Consider the following 23,549-nt stretch of genomic DNA (forward strand, 5'->3'; position numbering starts at 1 on the left):
ATGGTACCAAACGTATAATATTGAACAACTATTTTCCTGTGACATTTTCCTGCAAGTTTTATTGTAAAAAAACCAAAATTTACTATTTAACAAAGCATATATTTAAAAACAGCAGGCGTTACTTTGCAGAAATTCATTATAAAAGGTGACTATTTTTCTTTGTTACTATCTGCGATAAACTGACAAATCCAAACAACAATGTGACTCCTAGAAAATCCTTTACGCACGTTTCAACCGTAGCATTCTCAGGAGATGACTATATCTATAACATGATAGCTTGGGTTTGTTAGTTTTTCGCAGATAATAGCAAAATAAATATATAATCAATTAGTCACTATTAACAAAGCCTATAAATTTTTTTGTCGTATATTATCCTGCATTCGCACGAGACCTTTTTTAACCAACGTTAAAAAGCGTTCAAATACAACGAATACATTCCCAAGTATATGTTCACACGACAGCGTTTTTAAAACATGACACTTTTATCGAGCAGAGTTGCATTTTCAATTTTGAGCGTTGGAAATAGACCTGGATTTTCATCCTCCTCCTAACACGTTAGCCCGCTTCCATCTTAGCATCAGGTGAGATTGTAGTCAAGGGCTAAGTTGTAAATAATTAAAAAAAAATCATTTAACTTGCTATATTTGAACGCTTTTTTAATGTCCGTTAAAAAACTCTCGTGCGAATGAGGGCTTAAGCTTAACATTGTGTTAATTTGTTTTCAGAGAATGTCCCCTCACACTGATGACCCATTTGCAGAGGATAATACTTGACGAGGTGCGGATCGCAGCCAAAAAACATCCCAACGAATTCGGTTACAACTCCGATGAATCAGGTAAGCCATTTAAAACGCATATAATTAGAAATGAAAAATCGCTGACTCAAGATCTTTTTCCTTCCTCAAATTCATAAATTGAAACCACTGTTCAAACCAAGGTCTAGGTGAAGCACTATATCTGAGTTTTTTTTTGTTACAAGTTAGTCCTTGACTACAATCTCACCTGATGGTAAGTGATGATGCAATCTAAGATGAAAGCGAGCTAACTTTTTAGGAGGAGGATCAAAATCCACACCCCTTTCGGTTTCTACACGGCATCGTACCGGAACGCTAAATCGCTGGGCGGTACGTCTTTGTCGGTAGGGTGGTAATTAGCCACGACTGAAGCCTTACACCAGCCAGACCTGGACCAATTAAGAAAATCTCAATCGGTCCAGCCGAGGATCGAACCCAGGACCTCCGACTTGTAAATCCACCGCGTACACCACTGCGCCACGGAGGCAGTCAAAATAGTGAAAATATAGCTCGGGCCTTTGTTAATAAACAAAATTCATTGAATTCAATTATTTAATCTATGTTTTGATATGTGTATCTACATATTTTCATCTACATATTGTCTATGATAAGATTTCAATAACGCGTTAAATTAAATATACCTACCCAGTTATCCTATAATTAAAAAAAAATCTGCCTATATAAGATCCTCATAGTACCGGACAAAATGTCTTGATGTTTGGAGTACAAATAGCAAATAACAAAAACCCCATCCATATCAGTAGTTTTTGAAAATTGCGGACTTTCACCGGAACTTCCTTTTAATAAAGGAAGGTTAATTCGGTTAAAAAAAGGATCTTTTAGATATTAAACATTGTAAAAGGTGCCCAAGTTTTAATCTCGTTTCACCATAATCCACTGATGGCTGTATAAAGTGCCAAGTTTTACGTCGGTACGCGTGTCTTAAAAGTATCTTGCTGGTCTTATAAAAGCAGTAACTTTGTCGTAATGGACCCCAAAAGCTAGACAGATCGATACAAGATCGTACATAAATTAGATGTGTCACAATATTTATTCGTGTGCCGTTTTCGGATGCTGAAAAAGAATAAAATGGCTGCGTCGCGGCGGTGTTGTTCAAGGGCAAATAAATTGTTGTACATTATTATGTTTGATCTTAGGCCGGCTCCAGACTTATGTCATCATCATCATTACCCATATTCGGCTCAAGTCTCCTCTCAGAATGAGAGGGGTTAGGCCAATAGTCCACCACGCTGGCCCAATGCGGATTGGGCAGACTTAACACACGCAGAGAATAAAGAAAATCCTCTGATGTGCAGGTTTCCTCACGATGTTTTCCTTCAACGTTTGAGACACGTGATATTTAATTTCTCAATATGCACACAACTGAAAAGTTGGAGGTGCATGCCCCGGACCGGATTCGAACCCACACTGTCCAGAATCGGAGACAGAGGTCATATCCTTTGGGCTATCATGGCTCTCTAGACTTATGTAATGTATAAGATCTTGTAATGAATTGTATACATCTGAAGTAAAGTCAGCTTTCTGGGTATTTGCTTTAAGCTTCTTAATGAGACCGTAGCAGCTTTGGGGCTTAAGTGAGAGGAGAAGCTCTGTCAGAGTCGTTCTTGAAAGTTAGAAGAAAGTGAGGGGACGCATAGTCCATTCATCTTTGTGAGATCTATTAGAGGGACGTTGGGATCGATGAGGTTCGTGGGTGAATCATATCATTCAAGACGGCCCTATCACTGTGGTTGGAATTAACGTCAGTATGAAATCGGGTATCTCACCAGCTAGATAAATAAGTTAACAAAGGTATTAATTTGTCCATGCATAGGTGTAGTGGCTTAAGTACCGTTCGTACCCCTGTAAATAATACGAGCTCCTACCGAGACTAGGGGATGAACTGTAGGGTATTGGGTATACACACGCGCCTTCATTCAACAAACTATTATGACTATCAGTTGAACAACCTTTTGTTGTTGATAGCTGTACCAACAGATATTACTTAATCATCATACATAACCCATATTCGGCTCGCTGTTGAGCACGAGTCTCCTCTCATAATGAGAGGGGCTAGGCTATAAATAGTTCACCACGCTGGCCCAATGCGGACTTCACACACGTAGAGAATTAAGAAAATTCGTAAGTATTGAGGTTTCCTCACGATGTTTTTCCTTCACCGTTTGAGATACGTGATATTTAATTCCCTAAATCAAGTGATTTCACACAGTTAGGTATTAATATATTGTATCCGATTAAAATTAGCACAGATTGTGAGATTGATACTGTGCCCGGAAACTATTCCATAGCCGAAAAAACAATGCTCATTGAACGTACACGGAAATGATATCATAACGTTATCATTATCGCATAATCTAACGAGTTACATCACGGTGCCGGCCGTTACAAATATTGGGACGCGTGCATGCATTAAGTCGGTTATGAATAATGATGAGGACAAATTAGGGTTGGAAACTCAACGTACCTAACGCCGGCTACAGACGGTCAACACTCTGCAGAGAGCGTAAATATCGAAATACGGTTATCGATGTGATATGTAAGTACGTGCCCAATAACGTGCGCTGAAGACGGCGTGGTATACTTGATCGTCTGTGGCCGGCGTAAATTGGCACATCAGCCCACAACTCGACACATGTTGACATGTGCTTACATTAAATATGCGTAGGTGTATAATCTGGTCTTAAATGGGGCTTGACCTGTCGTATGCGGTGTTTGTATGCCTTATACGACGTTTTTACAAATCTAAGCCAAATTATTTAATCTTAAAGTGCAGGTTATTCAACCTATACCTACTCCAAAACAGTTTGTACTGAATGAATCTCTAATAGTATCTCTGGGTGTTCTTTGAAGGTTGGGTTGTACCTAGCCTTTGCCCGAAGGCTATCAAACCAGATAGAAAGTAAATTCCTAAATTGCGAATTAAACGCAAAACGTTTTGATTGTAAAGCTTATGTATTTTTATTCGCTGTTTAGTATCTTATCCTATAGTTAACCATAGACCTCATATGTAACTTTTCATTAATTGAAAAAATCAATATATGACTAGAAGGCCAGTTGCGGTCTCTTTCATTAAGTATTTAAGGATTGCTCGGTCTTGCATTGACGTCATGAAAAGACTTGTTGAAATATACGAGCTCACAATTTGCGGATTGATTTGCATCGCGCGTCCCATAGTGTGACGATATTTTATTATTTTGCTAGACAAACTTAAGTTTTACAGACTATTCAGAAGCCCTAGCATGCGACTAACGACATAATTCGTGAACAGAAATAGACAAATGTCGACCAATGGCGGCGAAGTTGTCGCAGTAATTTTCGTCACAACGCAATGAGGAAGCGATATTTCGAGTACGCCGCTATTGGTTGTCATTTGTCTATTGCTCTTCGAAATATGTCGTTGGTCGCATGTTAAGTCTACTGGAAAAATCTGTTGTAGAATGAGAGACTGCGTTATGCGACCTTCCTTGTTGTAAATGCTGAAAGTTTGTCCGCCCATGCTCCTACCATAAACAAGTACAAGTGGTTTCCAGAACCTCAGCCTGCTGAGCTGGAGATGAGCTGGCTATCAATGAATTCTGAGCATCGCATCGCAATACATGCGTATTAGGATGCGATGCATCATATGCATTTTCTGTATCTCTACTGTCAGTGGCGTGCATAAATAAGGCCATCAAGGTATGCACTAGTAAGACACATTAATCATAAGTACTGGGAAAAACTGCGTTTGATGTGTATTAAAAAAAATTTCGGAAGGTATGCAGTGCGTGATTGCATGTACGAAGTGCCCGCCACTGTCTGCGATATCTAAAGAAAATGTGTATTTCAGTCTTGCCCAAATTTTAAATGAAAATAGATGCGTTTAACCTTGATTCATTTAATTATCACCCTATTTTAAGGGTGGTTAATATGTGTCCAGGTCTCCCTCCTTAAAAGGGAGAGGATATGCAGCTTAGACCCACCAGGTTGATCCAATGCGGATAGGTGGGCTAACCTTTATTACTGCAATTTTTGAACGCTCTGTCCATCCAGTACACTACCTGTTGGATGTGTACAAAAAATTAAACAAATAAAGTTTATTTCGGGTTTCATAATTTATACTTACTAACAAAAGCAAAATTTACATACGTAATTGCGTGTGTCCTCGTAAGTACCCAGTCAGGTTTAAGTGCAGTCTAAAATAAACAAATGACACGCGACTGGAAGCCCCCATTCGCATGTATTATCTAAGCAGGTCATAAAGGAGTGCCGAGCGTATTATAATATGTAAACTAGCGGACGCTCGCGACCCTCGTACGCGAGAAAATCGGTGTAGAGTTTCATAGTACGAATATGTGACCATTTTTTTAGAAGGTAGAATGGGTATAGTAATGCTAGCCACCCACGGATCGATAAACCCACATGCATGCAGGGCAGCTGGAATGACAACACAACACACGATGAGTTTTACCAGACGTCAAGCTGGTAGCGATGCAGGTTTGTGGGTAGGTATATCGGACCATGGATGGCTACCAGCTTTAGTTATCCTTTAAAGATAGATATTTGCCTTCGCGGTCTTTTTTGTATATCTACATAAATAATAACTAATCCACCATGCATTGTTTTGTTTTATTTCAAAAATTAGGCGAAGATTAGGCAGTAGTGGCTTATGAGTAAGAAACTTTACTTGCAGCTTGACTTTATCCGACACTTCCAACAATCGTCAAAACACGATACATTGACAAATTGTAAACCTAGACCTACCTTATAAATCAAAAAACTTTTTCTGAAATCCGTATGAAAATCCGTTTAGTATTATTTATATTTATTTATATAACGAAGAGACAGACAGAGGCGGTGTAGGAGTTGTTTTATAATATGTGTGTAGTATACAGAGAGATGCTCTTTACTATGCATTTATAATGTCGGTTTTAGCAACAATTTCGAAAGTAACCACATTCTACACTCTTTTATAACGAGTTAATTGTTACCTATTGTTGTATAACAACGCATTAGAACATGCTTGAAATATCTATGTGTACGTAACGATACGGTACATGTGAGATAAATTTGAATTTCAAAAGAGAACTATCCGAAAATAATACATTACTGTCGAGGCAGGAAATGAAGCAATTCACGGCCGAGTAATTATGGCGGACGATTAGTTGATTCCTTCTGAAATTATTTACAAAGGATCAAACGCTAGCCGAATAGTTTTGTCTATAACTGGCATTGTCCTCTTACAACTAAAGGACGCACAATCATGTAGAAAATTTCACTTATAAACTGGCCAATTCTGCTTTGACAGTTTAAGAATTATTGGTAAAGAATATTATTATACCTAAAGTCCTTTAAATATAGTCCAATATTCAATAAAATCCCAAATTCACAGCAAATTCAACCTTAAGGATTGAGTTTAAGGTTGAATTTGCAAATGTGACTACTTGAATTGAGTGCCAAGAAGTTGTGTTTGGCACTCATTGAGTGGGGACGTTTTTTTGGTCGCTGATTGTGCATCCACTTTTTAATAGGAGATCGATGATAACTGGACGTTAATTACAATTTCTATTGTTTGATTCACAAATTTCATCTAAGAGGTAATTTTAAAATTGTCTAAGTTACATATGTTGTCTTACAATGTGACTCTATTATTTAGCTGAATTTTGATTGGAGGCTCTAATTTCAGGAACTCAAAATTTTGTTCCGTGTGGGATAGGTGACGTTGTCGTATAGATTCGTCAGTCTTTCACGGGTTAAAGCAAAGTTTCTTAATTAGAAGCCTATTCTTTTTAATAGAGAAGGATTTCAGTCTGTCTTGAAAGTTACATTGAATCAATTGTAATAGTTCAGTTGTGACTGGCACAATAGAAATATGAGATGCATCACTTTCAATTGATCGTATTGCGTTATTACCGTTTGAAAGGAACGCTTGACCGCTGAAGGTGAAGCCAATATCTGACATTAAAATATTCACAAGTTTACCTATTGAAATTTTTGTATGCATTTTCTATTGTGTAAAATGTCAAGGGCTCGATTTAGGATTTAGTCACAGTTATTAGTGTTACCACAAACGACAAACCAGTACTGGAATTTTGCGTCAAATGACAGTAGAATAGAGACTAGGATAGAGTAAATTACATCCTTTTTTAGGAGTTCTTGATTGTTACTCCTAAATTGTATTTGTTTTTTACGAAATTTTGAAATTTACTTATAGTGTCATGACTATAGTTTGGCAAGTTCATTGATAACACTCCCATGATATGCGGGCGACAGGGGGAAAGACTGCACGTGAAGTGACGTGCATCAGTCGTGGGTTTTTCATTCATCGCTACACACCCCCCCGGCCCGCACGGAACATCGGGAGTGTTACGAACGAAGTTACCAAGCTATAGCTAGATCATAATGTGAGCCGTGTCCTCGATTCGCCTGGGGCTGTCCTGAATAATTTATGTATGTTTGCAATAGAATTACCCGCAGTCTGTTAACCTTGTATTTTGTATCCCAGTTTGTCAGCCAAAGGTACTAAGAAATGTAACCGCCTTATCTATTCTATTCTATTGCACACAGACGGACACACATACACACATAGCCAGTCCTAGATTGGTCTATAAGCTATTTAAGCAATTGCTTAATGCGTCTCGTCTAGGGGGGCAACAGAGATGATCGATAAAAGAAATTTAAATCCCTTCGAAAAGTTCAAAAATTCATGTTGTGCGAAATCCATCCAGCATGGGATAAGTGTCGGAGGAACAAAAGATACATATTGTACCTACGACACATAAGTATTTTTTAATTGATTGTTTGTAACTACAATACTTTAGAGCCAAAGGGGGCCCACAGGGGAAGACTGCTTTGGGCATCAAGTTACCTGAATACCATACTGCTCCGTTGTTGCACTGCACCATCATCAGATATTAATGTCAAGGGATCGATGGCTTAACGTACGGTTCGATGTTCGGAGGTGCGACACCACTAACTTACCAACGGGCTACTTAGAAAAAATCCCAATATTTCGTAGCTGTAATCAATCGGATCGTCGCAATCGGAAGTAGCATCGACACGTCGTGTGGTTTTAGATAGAGTCGACTCTCTATCTACAAACGCTAATGCTTCGAAACCTAAAAAATTCCATTCCTATACATTTTTTGTTCACTTTTCGGAGCGTTTGCAATCGACTTGCAACATGGCTACAGGCCTGGCCACCACTAGAATAATGAAGTAGGTTGGTTTGTTACACGATATTTATTATTTTATTTTCTATTTTCAGAGTACATAGCCCTCCGACTGATGCAAGCAGTGACAGCACGAGTCAACGACGTGTGCTTGCGGTACCTTGACAACGCCCGGCTGGACTCTCTGCCGCCGCCGCCACCGCAATCGTTCAAAGAGTTCAAGACATTCTCCTCGGCCACAAAAAACTCGCGGAGAGCAATGGAAGACAGGCACGTCGAGATCGGCAACTTGGAAGCACTGTTTGGAATCGAGGTTAGTATGTGGAGGATATCCCTACGCCAACACATCAGAATTGAGCCAAGTTAGTCTCGCTAAAACTCGAGAACGACTAACGGATTTATCTTATCTTGGTCTTGAAATGTTCGTGGAGTTATAGGGAAAGTTCAAAAGGTAAGAAAAAAATAGAATAATTGCCGGCAAAACCATAAAAACAACCCTTTTCTATTTCCCATACAAACGTTTAAAAGTCAAGAGGTAAGGGTAGGCTAGGGTAGGGGTAGGGAGGGGTAGGGAAGGGGTAGAGTAGGGATAGGAAAGAAGCGCACATAAGTCGAAGCGAATGCTTGACCGGGTCCGTAGGTAATAAAAAAGAGCGTAAATTTCTCAGACGAGACGAGAAACGAGATTATGTGGTTGGTCGCATGTTAGTGCCCCTGATGGGAAGCGAACTTAGGATTCTTCCAACTACGTTAGAAAGATTCTTACCATATCCTAGTACTCTGCCGCTTTAGCAAAAATAGGGAAACAGACCAGGCAGTACCGAGTACCGAGCATTTTTGAGTTAAGTTGGGGCAAAGGGTAAAAGCAATGGGATACGCCCATAACCTACCTGCCCTAGATTATCCTCCGCCCGTCGATCTGAGAACGGAGGTTGGAGTTGTATATTATACTACTGGACACACCTTAAAAAACCGCTAACGGTAGAAATAATCCCGGTTTTGTACAATTATACAACCTTTGAACTTTCAACTTAAGATGAGAATATTTCACTTACGTAATTAGCTAACCTAACAACATCCTAATCACGGACTGAATAAAGTAAAGTATTATAGTGGTATTACATGGATCTCACAACTTTTTACGACAGAACAACTTGCGAGAATTAGTATATTTTACAAGTATTGTTATAAAAATACCTATTTTTAGATTTAATGTCTAGGAAAAGACTTGGAAGTTATTTTTGTCTTATCAAGGTCTATTATTACCTACATTTGACATTGAATTATTGGCCGGACTTTGATTTTTTTATAATCCTCATATTATGATACTTATTTTTTATTTCATTATCATAGTTCGAGATTCCTAAAGGTTTTTAAAGTAAGCAATTAGGAAAGCCACACATATTTTGTTCATTCTTTTTCTTGCAAAAAATGACTCACCTCTATATGTGGTAGAATCGTTTAGTCATACATTATATACTAGTGACTAATTGGAGATTTCTGTCTAGTAGATAGTTAGGCGTATCTTTGCGCACTTAGTTTAACATAATAAAGCCTATATAATGTAAGTTTGGTAATTAGCATCTCTGATAAAGAAGTTGATAACTGATATAACGTATACCAACATTCACAACAGCCTCAAACACAATATTAAAATTTCTATAAGATTACTCATAATTGAGTTGTATTGTAATTCAACAAACAGTTGTAAAATTTGAAAAGTAGTTGCGCCGCGCCATCTATTGACGGCGGTGGTAATAAACTTTGCAAATGCGGCGGCATTTTAGCCTTGCTTTTTTGTATCTTTATTCATATAATCCAATAGATGGTGTTTTTATAAAGAGGTAAAGATATTTTGTGACTTTTTAAGGGTAGTTTCTAGTTCTAATGAACTAATTTTGGTAGAAATAGAGTGTCAAAGGCTATTTTCTATTCAATTCAATCCCCATATTTCCATTGAAACGGGATGCTATGCGGGTAAAACCGTGGGGTGTCTACAAGTTCTATAATATTAGGCCAACCACAGTAAACCATTGAGGCTTATACATTTATTTCCATCATCACCATCAGGTTCTTTTTTTAAATGATTTTGGCACAGGAAACTTTCAATCACTTGTCTAAAAAAATATTCATCATCATCATCATCACTATCAACCCATATTCGGCTCAATGTTAAACTCGAGTCTCCTCTTAAAATGAGTGGGGTTAAGCCAAATAGCCCCTCACGCCCAATGCGGATTGGCAAACTTTACAGAAAATTAGAAAAAAAGGTATGCACGAAAAAAAATACTTATGTTTTTTTATTTTTTTATGAAATACTTTTTTTCAATTGTTACAGACGACAGAACCCACCAGTTTCTACGCGGTGTACGACGGCCATGCGGGGTCCGCGGCGGCGACATACTGCGCCGCGCACCTCCACCAGTACCTAGTAGAGAGCCCCCACTTCACCAGAGACCTGCGACTGGCGACGCATGACGCCTATTTGAGGACCGACGCTGAGTTTATTAGGAAAAGTAATCAAAAGGTAAACATTTTGTTTACTTCATTAGTTTTAGCAATTGTATAACAGAATATATATATAAGCGGGGTCCACGGCGGTGACTTACTGTGCTGTATGTTTTCATCATCATCTAGTCGAGAGCTCCCACTTTAGCATAGACCTGTAGCTGGCTACTGACGACGCCTATTTGAGAATTGATGGTGAGTTTACTTGGAAAATATTGGTTTTAATATGCACTTACATAATTTCTTTGTAATAGAGCATAACTGTTACTCTAGAGAGTTTTCTTGTATGGATTTTGACGTACACCTTGATTTAATTTGTATGATAGAGGGAGATTTACTTTATAAGTTACGACATTATGCACAGTTTATACTAGATTTTTAATTTTAATTTATTATGTTATACTGTACTTGAAAAATAATGTTGTAAATGTTTAGAGAGCATCAGGCGGCAGCACTGCGGTGTCGGTGGCGGTGCGCGGGCGGCGGCTGGTGGCGGCCTGGGCGGGCGATTCGCTGGCGCTGCTCGCCAAGCGCATGCGGCTCATGCAGCTCGTCAACCCGCACAAACCGGACCGACCCGTGAGTGGCAGCATCAGCTTCATTATGTAGAGAGCATCAGGCGCTGCCGGTGGCGGTGGCGGCCTGGGCGGGCGACTCGCTGGCGCTGCTCGCCAAGCGCATGCGGCTCATGCAGCTCGTCAACCCGCACAAACCGGACCGACCCGTGAGTGGCAGCATCAGCTTCATTATGTAGAGAGCATCAGGCGCTGCCGGTGGCGGTGGCGGCCTGGGCGGGCGACTCGCTGGCGCTGCTCGCCAAGCGCATGCGGCTCATGCAGCTCGTCAACCCGCACAAACCGGACCGACCCGTGAGTGGCAGCATCAGCTTCATTATGTAGAGAGCATCAGGCGCTGTCGGTGGCGGTGGCGGCCTGGGCGGGCGACTCGCTGGCGCTGCTCGCCAAGCGCATGCGGCTCATGCAGCTCGTCAACCCGCACAAACCGGACCGACCCGTGAGTGGCAGCATCAGCTTCATTATGTAGAGAGCATCAGGCGCTGCCGGTGGCGGTGGCGGCCTGGGCGGGCGACTCGCTGGCGCTGCTCGCCAAGCGCATGCGGCTCATGCAGCTCGTCAACCCGCACAAACCGGACCGACCCGTGACTGGCAGCATCAGCTTCATTATGTAGAGAGCATCAGGCGCTGCCGGTGGCGGTGGCGGCCTGGGCGGGCGACTCGCTGGCGCTGCTCGCCAAGCGCATGCGGCTCATGCAGCTCGTCAACCCGCACAAACCGGACCGACCCGTGACTGGCAGCATCAGCTTCATTATGTAGAGAGCATCAGGCGCTGCCGGTGGCGGTGGCGGCCTGGGCGGGCGACTCGCTGGCGCTGCTCGCCAAGCGCATGCGGCTCATGCAGCTCGTCAACCCGCACAAACCGGACCGACCCGTGAGTGGCAGCATCAGCTTCATTATGTAGAGAGCATCAGGCGCTGCCGGTGGCGGAGGCGGACTGGGCGGGCGACTCGCTGGCGTCTATAATAGCCGATTATAAGTAGTTTTTAAAATATAAGTGAGTAAGTAAGTATAAACAACACGAGAGTTTAAAAAACTCCTATGAACAAATAGTAACCTTACAAAATAAAAGATCAGAATAAAACAATTTTTTTTTTACAACGAAGTCAGTAAACATTTTTTTTTATTTAGTCCGGAAAGTGTATTTGAATTTAAAACTTAATGCAGCGCGATATTAAATAGTACGAAGTCTATTTAAGTCTATTTCCATTCCGGTGGGAATACGAGGATAAAATACACACTCACAAGTAATGTGGCTTTCTACTTATAAAAAAAAATTCAAAATCGGTTCAGTACAACCCAGAGACTTAGATTACAACCTCACAATTTTACCCCTTGATATAACTGTAGATTAATATTTCATCATTATCAACCCAGATTCGGCTCACTGATGAGCTGGAGTCTCCTCAGAAATTCTCTGGTATGCGGGTTTACTCACGATGCTTTTCCTTCACCGTTGTCTCAAATGGTAAAGATTAATATTATTTGCATTTATTTGAAGTGTTTCTCTATAATTATTTTTATTGCAGGATGAAAAAGAACGAATAGAATCGTCAGGGGGCACAGTAATGTTCTGGGGCACCTGGCGAGTCAACGGACAGTTAGCTGTCTCACGTGCCATAGGTGAGTGGCGACCTTTATTTATTTCCTGGTTGTGTGACAGGGTAGTTGACTCATATATGAAATTTAAAATAAACAATATTCATTTCTCATAGTACATGGGATAAGGGTCCGAAATATATCGATATTAATTAATAAAAGTTAAGGATTTCAAAAATTTAATTTAATAATTTAAAATTCATGTATATTTTCAAATTTACGATGAACGTCACAAGCGTTGTCGTCCATTTTGTGACGTCATAATGTTACTTGATGTACAAAACTTCAAACTAATTATAGTTTGAATATAGTTAGCTAATATTTTTGTCAAACGCTCCGTTTGGTAAAGGTTTTGTTCACATGACGTCATGAAACAGTGAAATATAGACCATCATGGCCGACAGCGTTTTGGCTCGCACTGTCAAAAAAATATTTAAAACTTGATATTTTCATATGTTCACGTCACAAAAAATATGATATTTTTTTTATGATAATGAACAATTTAAGACCATTTAAAAAATATGTCAACTAGTCTAATTAACTAATTGATAATGTTAAAGTGTCTCGTCAGTGATTATCATGTAATCATGGGTTCTTGGCTGTGTTATGACAAATTCTTTACCAAACGTGCGAAGCGTTTGACAAAAATAATAGTTGACAATTAGTTTGATGATACAACAAGTAACATTGTGACGTCACGAAAACATTATGTTTATGACGATTGGAAAAATTTAATAAATACATACATAATTTTTAAATTAAGTTTTATAAGAAATCCTTAACTTTTATTAATTGATATATTTCGGACCCTTATTCCATGTACTACACGAAATTAATATTGTTTATATTAAATTTGATATGAGTCAACTACCCTATTGTTGTAGAGTTATAATTTAAACCCCGTTTGCCACTGGAGTTACAAGTTAGTGTAACTAACACTATCTACACATTCTTTCATTGCATTGGGACAAAAGAGTTTTTGTAAATTTCTCTTCATGAGGGATGTCTTTGGTCGTATGCTAGACATACAACACAGCTTAATGGATCTAGATCTCAGACTAATTACCTTCTATAGGACCTGTCTCGCCAGACGTTACCTCTCTGTCAAAAATGTATGATCATGATCTAACGTGTTCATACAAACTGCATTTATAGAAACTGCATTAAATCGATGTTTTATTGTGTTAAAATTACACGTGTGTGTATTACGATTTAAAATTTATAGTTGTGTGTTGTGTAATGACACATGATATATTTATTGGTGTTTAATATTTTCGATATCTGAGTTTACCTCGTCCCCCTCAAACAACGATAGACAATTTTGTTGGTGAATTTGAGTGTGATATAAGTCGAATGCTGGAATGGCGACCCCGCACTACAAAGCGCAGCGTTGGTCGACTCCCTATCAGGTGGACTGACGATATCAAGCGAGTCGCAGGGAATCGTTGGATGCAGGCGGCTCAGTATCGTGATGTTTGGAAGTCCCTACGAAAGAACTATGTCCAGCAGTGGAAGTCCATCGGCTGATATTATGATGATGATGATATGTCTAATACAAATTCTGAGGTAAATAAGTATGCTCACGTGAATCAATGCAGATGAAACCGCAGGCCACAGTTAGTAATAAAAATAAGAGGATCAGAGGTCGCCATTTAGTGGTAATATAAATATCAAAGTGCAAATTGGCGCGCACGCCTTTGATTTATGACTTGCCCGACTGACTGGGCACCCTTGTTGTTCTTGTTAAGCTCATAACAATAAAACGTCCGATTAAACCTATTTCTATAAATACTTGCACGCACCAATTCTACACTGTTATGAAATTTTCATTATATTATTATAGTGGTTTACCCACCCTTTGAGGTTTAAGTCCATGGGGATGTTTTCTAATTTTCGAAATTACCTCCGTAAGTACAGCTTGTACAACTCTGTGAGTTTAAGCAGAAATTGGGAATGAATGAAAATTGTTACAAGTACTAGCGGACCTGGTCAAGTTTCGCTTTGACTTAGTGCACTTTTTCCCTATCCCTACCCTACTCCTAAAATGGCATTGATTTTTATATGTATATAGATACTGACAGTATACTTATCTAACTACTGACTGTAAATAGGATTAGAGCACTAACAAAAGGACACCTTTTTCGTCAAAATAGAAGCTTATTCCCTATTTTGTATGCCATCACAATTAGGGTTAATCGTGAATGAGTGAACAATATAAAGCTGCAAAATCAGCTGCGTTGATACGAGTATTGCAAATGAGATTTCAGTGAAACTCGCGAAAAAAAGGTATGTATCTGTACGCAATTTAACTTTTCCACGATAAAAGTAACCTGTATGTTTATTCATGGTGTTATCTGTTTTCAATAAATCGGCTTATTATGCGGCGTTAAAGAGTAACAAACATCCATACAAACTTTCGCGTTTACAATATGAGTAAGATGAAAAAATACAATAAGCGTGTCACTATAGTTTAAAGTGTACTAGACTACAGTTAGACTACAGTGTAAGTGTACAGTTTGGAGTTTGGAGAAATTAATATTAACAGGCATCACTGACGGGAAAAGACCGAGGGGCCGCTCACCAGCACGATGGGCTGACCAGCTGAAGGAGAATAAAGGGACGAAGTTCTACACTATAGCAGCGATGGCCACCAACAGAAGCCGATGGAAGGCGTGGACCCGCAGGAGGCTGGGATCTTAACAGGACCACGATCTTCAGTAATGAAGCAACGACTATAGAGAGAGAGTACTAGACTAGAGAATTTTATACATATGATTGGTTATTTCAGATGAGATTGGAGTCAAATTGTTTGTTGTGAACATTGATATAGTAGATGATTGTGAATTGAAAAAAATGCAATAAGCGTGTCAGTATAATTTAGGATCAGTATAATAGCGAATTTGACACTATTGTCTGCATAATGGAAGCCCATTTCGTCGCGTGTCTGCCATTAAAATTAGGGTTGGCTCAGTAATAGAACGACAAAATGCCAAATCACTCGGCGTTCAGTCAGGTGACAGTGTCAAAAGCGTCTCGTGAAACAAAATAAATATAAGCCTATCAGTATACCTCAGGATTAGTGTGTGTGTGTGTAGTCTAATGACTACTTTGTCCTGCAAACTAGGAGGCTATTTATTCCCTAGTTTGTCGGCCAATAAAATTAGTCTCGAATAATAAATGATTTATTCATTGACCTCTTATAATAAAAGGACGAATTTTAGAATTATTGGTAATGAAAATTATACCTTTAAATAACGCGGTGAATCCAATGTTCAATAAAATCCCAAATTCAGAGCAAATTGAACTTTAAGCGTTGAGTTTAAGGTTCAATTTGCAAATGCGACTACTTGAATTGAGTGCCAAGAAGTTGTGTTTGGCACTCATTGAGTGAAGACGTTTTTTTGGTCGCTGATTGTGCATCGATGGATTTAATGCCAAATCACGCTGCGTTGAGACGAGTGTGTCAACTATCAGGTGAGATAGCAGAGAAAAGAATTTTTCTTCTGACGTAAAGACATGGGTTATGAAAATGTTATAATCCTGTCCGTATACAAGTAATTTAGGATTAGCGTACTAACGAATTTGACACTATTGTCTGCAAATAGAAGTCCATTCCCTCGTGTGTCTGCCATTAGAATTAGGGTTGGGTGAATGATGAGTGAACGACAAAACGCCAAATCATTCACTGTTGATATATCGCGGCCATTTATAAAGATCTGCCGCTTATATCTTCTGCAAATGAATACGTCAACGCTGCGGTGTAATTTGCATTTTGGTATCTCAATTTGTCATCATTAAATAAATAAAGTGTTAATATGTTAATCATAATAATTTACGTTTAATTAAGTTGTTTCTATTTCAGTAACAGTCTGGTTACAACCAATGAAATTATTAAATTGGTGTTCATAATTAAAAATTCTTTTTCTATGGTCCATTTGTTCTGTTTTTCTGGAGTATTATCTTTCAGGACCTATTTGAAAAGATTATTATGTTATTGATTGTGTATAAAATAGAACAGTTCAATTAAAAATCTCTTTAATTTCTCTCAATTAACTCACTAACGCGGTGGGGTTAGTGAGGTAATTAATGAGTGATTGCTAAAAAATAGACGCGGAAATGTCCCAAGACATGAAATGGGGTTAATTAATGTGATTATAGTGATTGCTAAAAATTAAACGCGGAAATGTCCCAAGACATGAAACTCGTTGCAATTTAGTATTTTTATGGGGTTGAAAATTTCCCAGGGCTTCCAATTCGTTGCAATTTAGAACTTATAAATAAAAAAACGTAAGCCTTGTTACGTAGAATTAGTCGTCTTTAAATTAGCTTCTATTATGTCTAAATACTTGAAGACTTTAGACGTACTTTCATTTGTCTTTCATTTGTAGACGTGCTTTCATACCACAGGTCTAAAAGGTGAATGAGACACATTTTCATATGAATGTCACAAAAGTGCATATCGTAAACAAAGGATGTCTGGTTTAATTTACGACTTAATCGCGGTAAGGTGCGCGCGTCGGGCGCCGTAGGGCCGGGCCCCCGCCGCTGGTCCCTTGCCGACCCTGCACGGAACTATATCGATCACTTAGCGCACGCTGCACTTGCGTAGGGTTGGGCAGTGTACACACTGATACATGCATCGATTGTCGATAATTTGAAGATAAGTTTTTTTTTTGATTTAGTTTTTTTTAAGGACACACTGTACTTGTTAGTTAGGGATTAGTTAGTAGCATAGTTAGGGATTGATCAAACAAATTTTATGGATATTAATTATTTAAACGGGTACATACCACGATAAAACGACGAGATTTTAATGTCGATATTTCGACCCAGTTGCATGGATCGTGGTCACGACGGGACGGGACGGGAGAGTCCCGTTTAAATAAATAATATTTATAATGAACAACCACGAAATAAGTTTAAAAAAATTAAAAAAAAATATGGATCAAAGAAATACGAAAATCTGCAACTTTTTTTAAAAAATTAAATTATCATTATTAACAACCCATATTTGGCTCCCTGTTGACCACGAGTCTCCTCTCAGAATGAGAGTGGTAAGGCCTTAGTCCACCACACTGGTCAAATGCAGATTGGCAGACTTTATACACGTAGAGAATTAAGAAAACAGATATGCTGGTTTCCTCACGATATTTTTCCTTCACCGTTTGAGAGACGTGATATTTAATTTCTTAAAGTGTACATAACTGAAAAGTTGGAGGTGCATGCCCCGGACTGGATTCAAACCTGCGTTTTCTGCATCGAAGAGGTCATATCCACCATGCTATCATGTCTAAGAGTGCAATCGACAGTCGTCCAAAGACTTCCTGGCTTGGTCCTTTACTCCGAGAGCTATTGAGACTCAATTGCTAAGTTATCAAGCTATGCTACGAGTATAATCAAGACAGACAGTAAAAAATCATTTTCTCAAACATTCTTGGAAAAGTGAGCATTATTTTGATAACCTTCTTCGAGATAAATCGTGTGCCTCGGCTTCGCCTCGGCCCACATTCACACGTTCGTCCATCAATGCCTCTCTTGCCGGCCGCTGCAGTAATGTACTATATTTCTACGTATAATTATTAATTTATTAAGTGGAGAGTTGAGGAAGGTCGATGAACGAAGGAGCAGGACACCAATAACCATTTTTTTGTATATGTAAATTTTTCTCCGGAACTATTGAATATTTTTTATGCAGTAAAGTCTTCTTTGGCGCCTGGGAATTATGAATAATATGAGAACCCTAATCCTAATTGTTGCAATGTAAGCTTATCAGGCGCGGTTGCAGTAATTAATTCTCTCGGCACGGGACTATCTTGGTATGCCGATCACGCTGTACCGTCTCCCTTACAACAATGATGTATTAAACTAGGATAATATCTATTAGTTAGCGATGCTTTCATAACAAATTCCAGTGTGCAAGGATTTGAAATATACGATGTATATAACTCGATGTGCAATGTTTATTTAACATACATATGGTATGTTAAATAAACATTGCACATCGAGTTTTTACCTAATTTATTTAAAAAATATGTATTTTTATTAAATATTATTTGAAAGGTAACTATATCTAGTTGTTAAATTTGATTTAAAAGCTTATTTTTTATTCAAATTTATCGCCTAGATTTAACTATGTACAAATTTAACAAACTCTATATCTAATTGTTAAATTTGATTTAAAAGCTTATTTTTTAATCAAATTTATCGTCTACTATCGTCTTTTCTACGTTGTCCTTTTGTACATAATATTTACAACTAGCGGTCGCCCGCGACTCCGTTCGCGTGAAATTTTGTTTATCACAAATCCCATTTTTCCTGAATAAAAAGTAGCCATGTGTTAACTCGGAGTAAAATCCATTTCCATTCTAAATTTCAGCCACATTGGCTTAGCAGGCACAGTGTAAAGGTGAAAAATACGTACTTACACACACACACACAAACTTTCGCTTTTATTATATTAGTGTAAAGCACGGTACTAAAATGACTAAATAATTATACAAATAACCTTGTGGTAAATATAAAACAAACACTTCACTTTAGTCACTATTCCTGGTACAAGTACCTAACTTTTCCTGTTGTGTCATTAAATACAGCGTATACTGTATAACATACTATAATAATACCTACTTAACGGATTAGCAAAACATTATTAAGTATTTAAAAGCACAATAATGCAAAAAAAAATCGATCGATTAATAATGAACTTTCAGGTTTATATTAAACTAACCGGTTTTTCCCGCGTAGTTTTCGTTCCTGTAAAGATACATGGATAAAATATTGTCTATGACACTTACAAATAACGTGGCTTTCTATTGGTAAAAGAATTTTGAAAATCGATTCAGTAGATTTTGAGATTATCGCCTACAACACTGCAAACTTTACCTCTTTATAATAATAATAATAAATATACTTAAACAATACACATCACTATCTAGCCCCAAAGTAAGCATACAGAGCAGCTTGTGTTATGGGTACTAAGATAGTTGATATTATAATATTCATATACATTTATATACTACATATAAATACTTATATAATGTACAAATACACACAGACACTGGAAAAAACTCATGTTCATCACACGAATATTTTCCAGTTGTGGGAATCGAACCCACGGCCATGGATGCAGAAAGCAGGGTCACTACCCACTGCGCCACGCGGCCGTCTTTATAATATTAGTTTACATAAAATGTATTTCAATTTGTTATGAAGGATAAACTCAGCCACGTCTTAATTTTTATCGATACCCGAAATATCGACAATGAGCTAATTCCCCATCATTATGGGCTATATGAGTCAATGATGCCTACAACAATGGAAGTGTAGTGTTGACATTTTCTTCACAGCTCGGCTCGGGCCTTCGCCCCTTGCACCGGGGCCCATTGGTTCGGCGTTCCACGAGAGATTACAGCCCGCACTTTCACCCTGCTTGTCCCCTTGAATTTGTCCGCCGAAGTTGTACATTCGAATTTCATGCTAGATTAGATTACGAGAGGATTTTGGGATTGCTTTTCACAGGATTTATTAATTGTTTAATTTATTCACGAGCAGCGGATGGCCGCGACTTTGTTTGAATTGAATTTGGTTTGTTTTGCTTAACTTTTTGCCGAAACAATTGAGGACGATAAAGATTCTTCGTAATAATATGTCAATTATTTTTATTTAGCACCTCAGCACAATTGGTCAGGGATCCCTAGAACATTTTGTACAAATGATTACTAACAAGCTAATTTATCGTATGTAGCTTCATCTCGATGAGACGATCAACTTTTGTATTTACGAAAATTCTTGATTCTGGTAGCTAACTGAGTTACCAGGAAATGAAAATTTCAGAGCGTCGGAACGAGATAATGTACCACGCAATTTGTAGGACAATGTGGCTGTTAAATTGTATAACTAATAATTAAGCAACAGTAAACAGTAAGCTTACATATCTACTTAAACACGGTAAAGATGTGACAAATCGAAACACCGAAACATATTGCGTTTAATTTCGTATGTATTTTCTCTTGATTCCTGTTTCATGTGTAACAAATATTCTTGGAAACAAGCGGCTCTTCTTACTTTTGCACACAAACGTTACCTCAACTGTAACTTTAAATTACATTTATTTTAAAGAGTTCTTGCTGGCTCTCTTTATGTTTGCTTTCCGAACCGGTGACAGACTATTCACTATCTATCCTTATCCTTACAAAGTTCTTCTAAAAAGTCTATACTTGAGAAATGTGTGAGTTGTTTTGCCGTTTACGATTACCAAATATAGGTTAGGTTAGGTTAGGTTTTAGCCTTAATAAAACAGCTTTATCCTTGGTTATTTAACGTAAGTTTACTTCGCAGGTGACGCGCAATACAAGCCCTACGTGACGGCGCGCCCGGAGATGGTGGTGGTGGAACTGGACGGTGACGAGGACTTCGTGGTGGTGGCGTGCGACGGGCTGTGGGACGTGCTGAGTGAGGACGCCGTCGCCTTGTCCGTCTACAAGCAGCTCATGAGCGATCCCGGTGAGTTTCTTTCTCGAATTAACCTGTGTCTCTCTGTCTAACACGATACTATAGAATGAGAGATCGGTCGAAGCTTTACATGACCGCGCGGCTAGAGTTAGTGGTGGTGGAACTGGACGGTGACGAGGACTTCGTGGTGGTGGCGTGTGACGGGCTGTGGGACGTGCTGAGTGAGGACGCCGTCGCCTTGTCCGTCTACAAGCAGCTCATGAGCGATCCTGGTGAGTTTTGGTATCGAATTAACCTGTCTCTCTGTCTAACACGATACTATAGAATGAGAGAACGGTCGAAGCTTTACGTGACCGCGCGCCCGAAGATGGTGGTTGTGGAACTGGACGGTGACGAGGAATGGGCTGTGGGACGTGCTGAGTGAGGACGCCGTCGCCTTGTCCGTCTACAAGCAGCTCATGAGCGATCCCGGTGAGTTTTGCTATCGAATTAACCTTTGTCTCTGTCTAACACGATACTATAGAATGAGAGAACGGTTGAAGCTTTACGTGACCGCGCGGCTAGAGTTAGTGGTGGTGGAAGTGTATGGTGACGAGGACTTCGTGGTGGTGGCGTGCGACGGTCTGTAGTACATGCTCAGTGAGGACGCCATCGCCTTGTTCGTCTACAAGAAGCTCATGAGCGATCCTGGTGAGTTTCGTTCTCGAAATAACCTACGTCTCTGTATATCACGATAATATATAATGAGAAAGATAGAGGTGAAATCAAAATTCACACTTGTCACTTATACAAAACATCGTTACTTCATTGCATGCGATTCTGTTATTTTAAATTCGTCGACGAACGTTCCGCCGTATTCGAATTTGAACTTTATGTTTATAGGACGCCAAAATTAAACTGTGGATGTCACCAGTATAGTAACTTTACAGAATATCTACAGGGGCTGTAGGTCTAGACATAGCTCAACGAGTCGAGTGGATATCCATACAATAATCGTATATCCAGCAGAGAATATATCTAATGTATAAATTGAAATACAACTGCGTAGATATAATAGAAAATCCAGGATATCATCATCATCGTAATATCAGCCGACGGACGTCCACTGCAGGTCATAGGCCTTTTATAGGGGATTCCAAATAATCAACACACACACCAAATAATCAAAACACAATCCCGCATTCAGCGAATCCCTGCGACTCGCTTGATGCCGTCAGTCCACCTGGTGGAGGGTCGACCAACACAGCGCTTTCTAGTGCGGGGTCGCCATTCTTGGGACCCCAACATCTATCGACTCTTCAAACTATATACCTGCCTATATTATAGTTTATGAAATATCTGCAAAACACACGCTAGAAAAACGCAACTCTATCGGCGGTCGGATAAAAGCTTTAATGCTGCAGAACGGACGAAGTGTCCACTTCCGCTGTTAATCCGTCTTGCATTCTTAGTGCCGGCGTTCCCTAAGGAGGCGCGACTAAGCGGCGCCCGACTTCTACACATCATTGGCTTGCAGTGTGCACAAGGTTTTAAGCCAGGGTAGGCACCATACAAATTGTTCATACAACCCATAGACCAAACCTACGTATATGATGATACTATAACGGATAGGTCTATATGGTTATACATCAGAGGCGATGGTTCCTAACAACCCGATTCCTACCGGGTTAGCTTTTAAAAATCCACGAGTTTTACGGACGCAAATAATTTGACATGCTCGGCCAAAAACACATTCAGAGTAAAAAACCACATGAAAGGGTTACCTACGAGATAATTTTAGCCTTTGCTACTGTTATACATGTCTTTTTTCTCTTCTGTTGGTTAAAAACAAACCGTAAAACCGACAATATAGCAAAACATATACGAATTCACTGTATTATACTTACATACGTGTACGTAAACTTACTTTAGTCATCACTTTTATTTCTTTTACTGTGTCGAGTAATAACACCTGTCTTCGAATGGCCGTGAAACAACAGTTTGCTTGTAAATTGTCGAATGCATCGTGATATTAATACACTAGTAGACGCCGCGCTTTTTTACCTGCGTGGATCGCGTTCCCGTCGGAATATGGGAATAAAATGTAGCCTATAGCCTTCCTCGATAAACGGGCTATTTAACTGAAAGAATGTTTCAAATCGGACCAGCAGTTCCTGAGATTAGCGCGTTCAACCAAACATACAAACTCATCAGCTTTATAATATTAGTATAAAATACAAATGAAATGTGATCGGGCTTGGGTCTGTGATTTCAAAATAACTGTTTTTCCATAAGTTCATACGAAACTAAAACACAAAAGAAAATTTTTAAAATTTTCGCCAGTCTGTTTATCCGGACTAATTTCTGGAACGGCTGAACCGTCTTTAATGGGACTTTCACTAGAAAGATGGAGGAGGTTATTGACCAACATAATATAGGCTTTATTTTACGAAAATAGTTCAAAGTTCCTGTGGG

The 23,549-nt window shown here is 39.2% G+C and overlaps 1 protein-coding gene across 3 annotated transcripts in view; it reads left to right on the top strand.

The window, feature by feature from the left end:
* The window catches only part of LOC112055609 (microtubule-associated protein 4), a 129,914-nt gene that overhangs the window by 17,359 nt on the left and 89,006 nt on the right, over nucleotides 1-23,549 (top strand). For 2 of the 3 annotated variants that reach the window (XM_052881531.1, XM_052881530.1), the window contains exons 2-7: nucleotides 726-835; nucleotides 8,058-8,275; nucleotides 10,301-10,489; nucleotides 10,906-11,049; nucleotides 12,575-12,668; nucleotides 20,982-21,146. In XM_052881531.1, coding sequence (XP_052737491.1) covers nucleotides 726-835; nucleotides 8,058-8,275; nucleotides 10,301-10,489; nucleotides 10,906-11,049; nucleotides 12,575-12,668; nucleotides 20,982-21,146 — 920 coding nt within the window. Of the gene's footprint in view, nucleotides 1-725; nucleotides 836-8,057; nucleotides 8,276-10,300; nucleotides 10,490-10,905; nucleotides 11,050-12,574; nucleotides 12,669-20,981; nucleotides 21,147-21,175; nucleotides 21,368-23,549 lie in introns of those variants that run through there. The other variant, XM_052881532.1, reaches the window with a different exon arrangement.

The sequence above is a fragment of the Bicyclus anynana genome, chromosome 5 (genome assembly GCF_947172395.1).
Source record: "Bicyclus anynana chromosome 5, ilBicAnyn1.1, whole genome shotgun sequence".
NCBI lineage: Eukaryota > Metazoa > Arthropoda > Insecta > Lepidoptera > Nymphalidae > Bicyclus > Bicyclus anynana.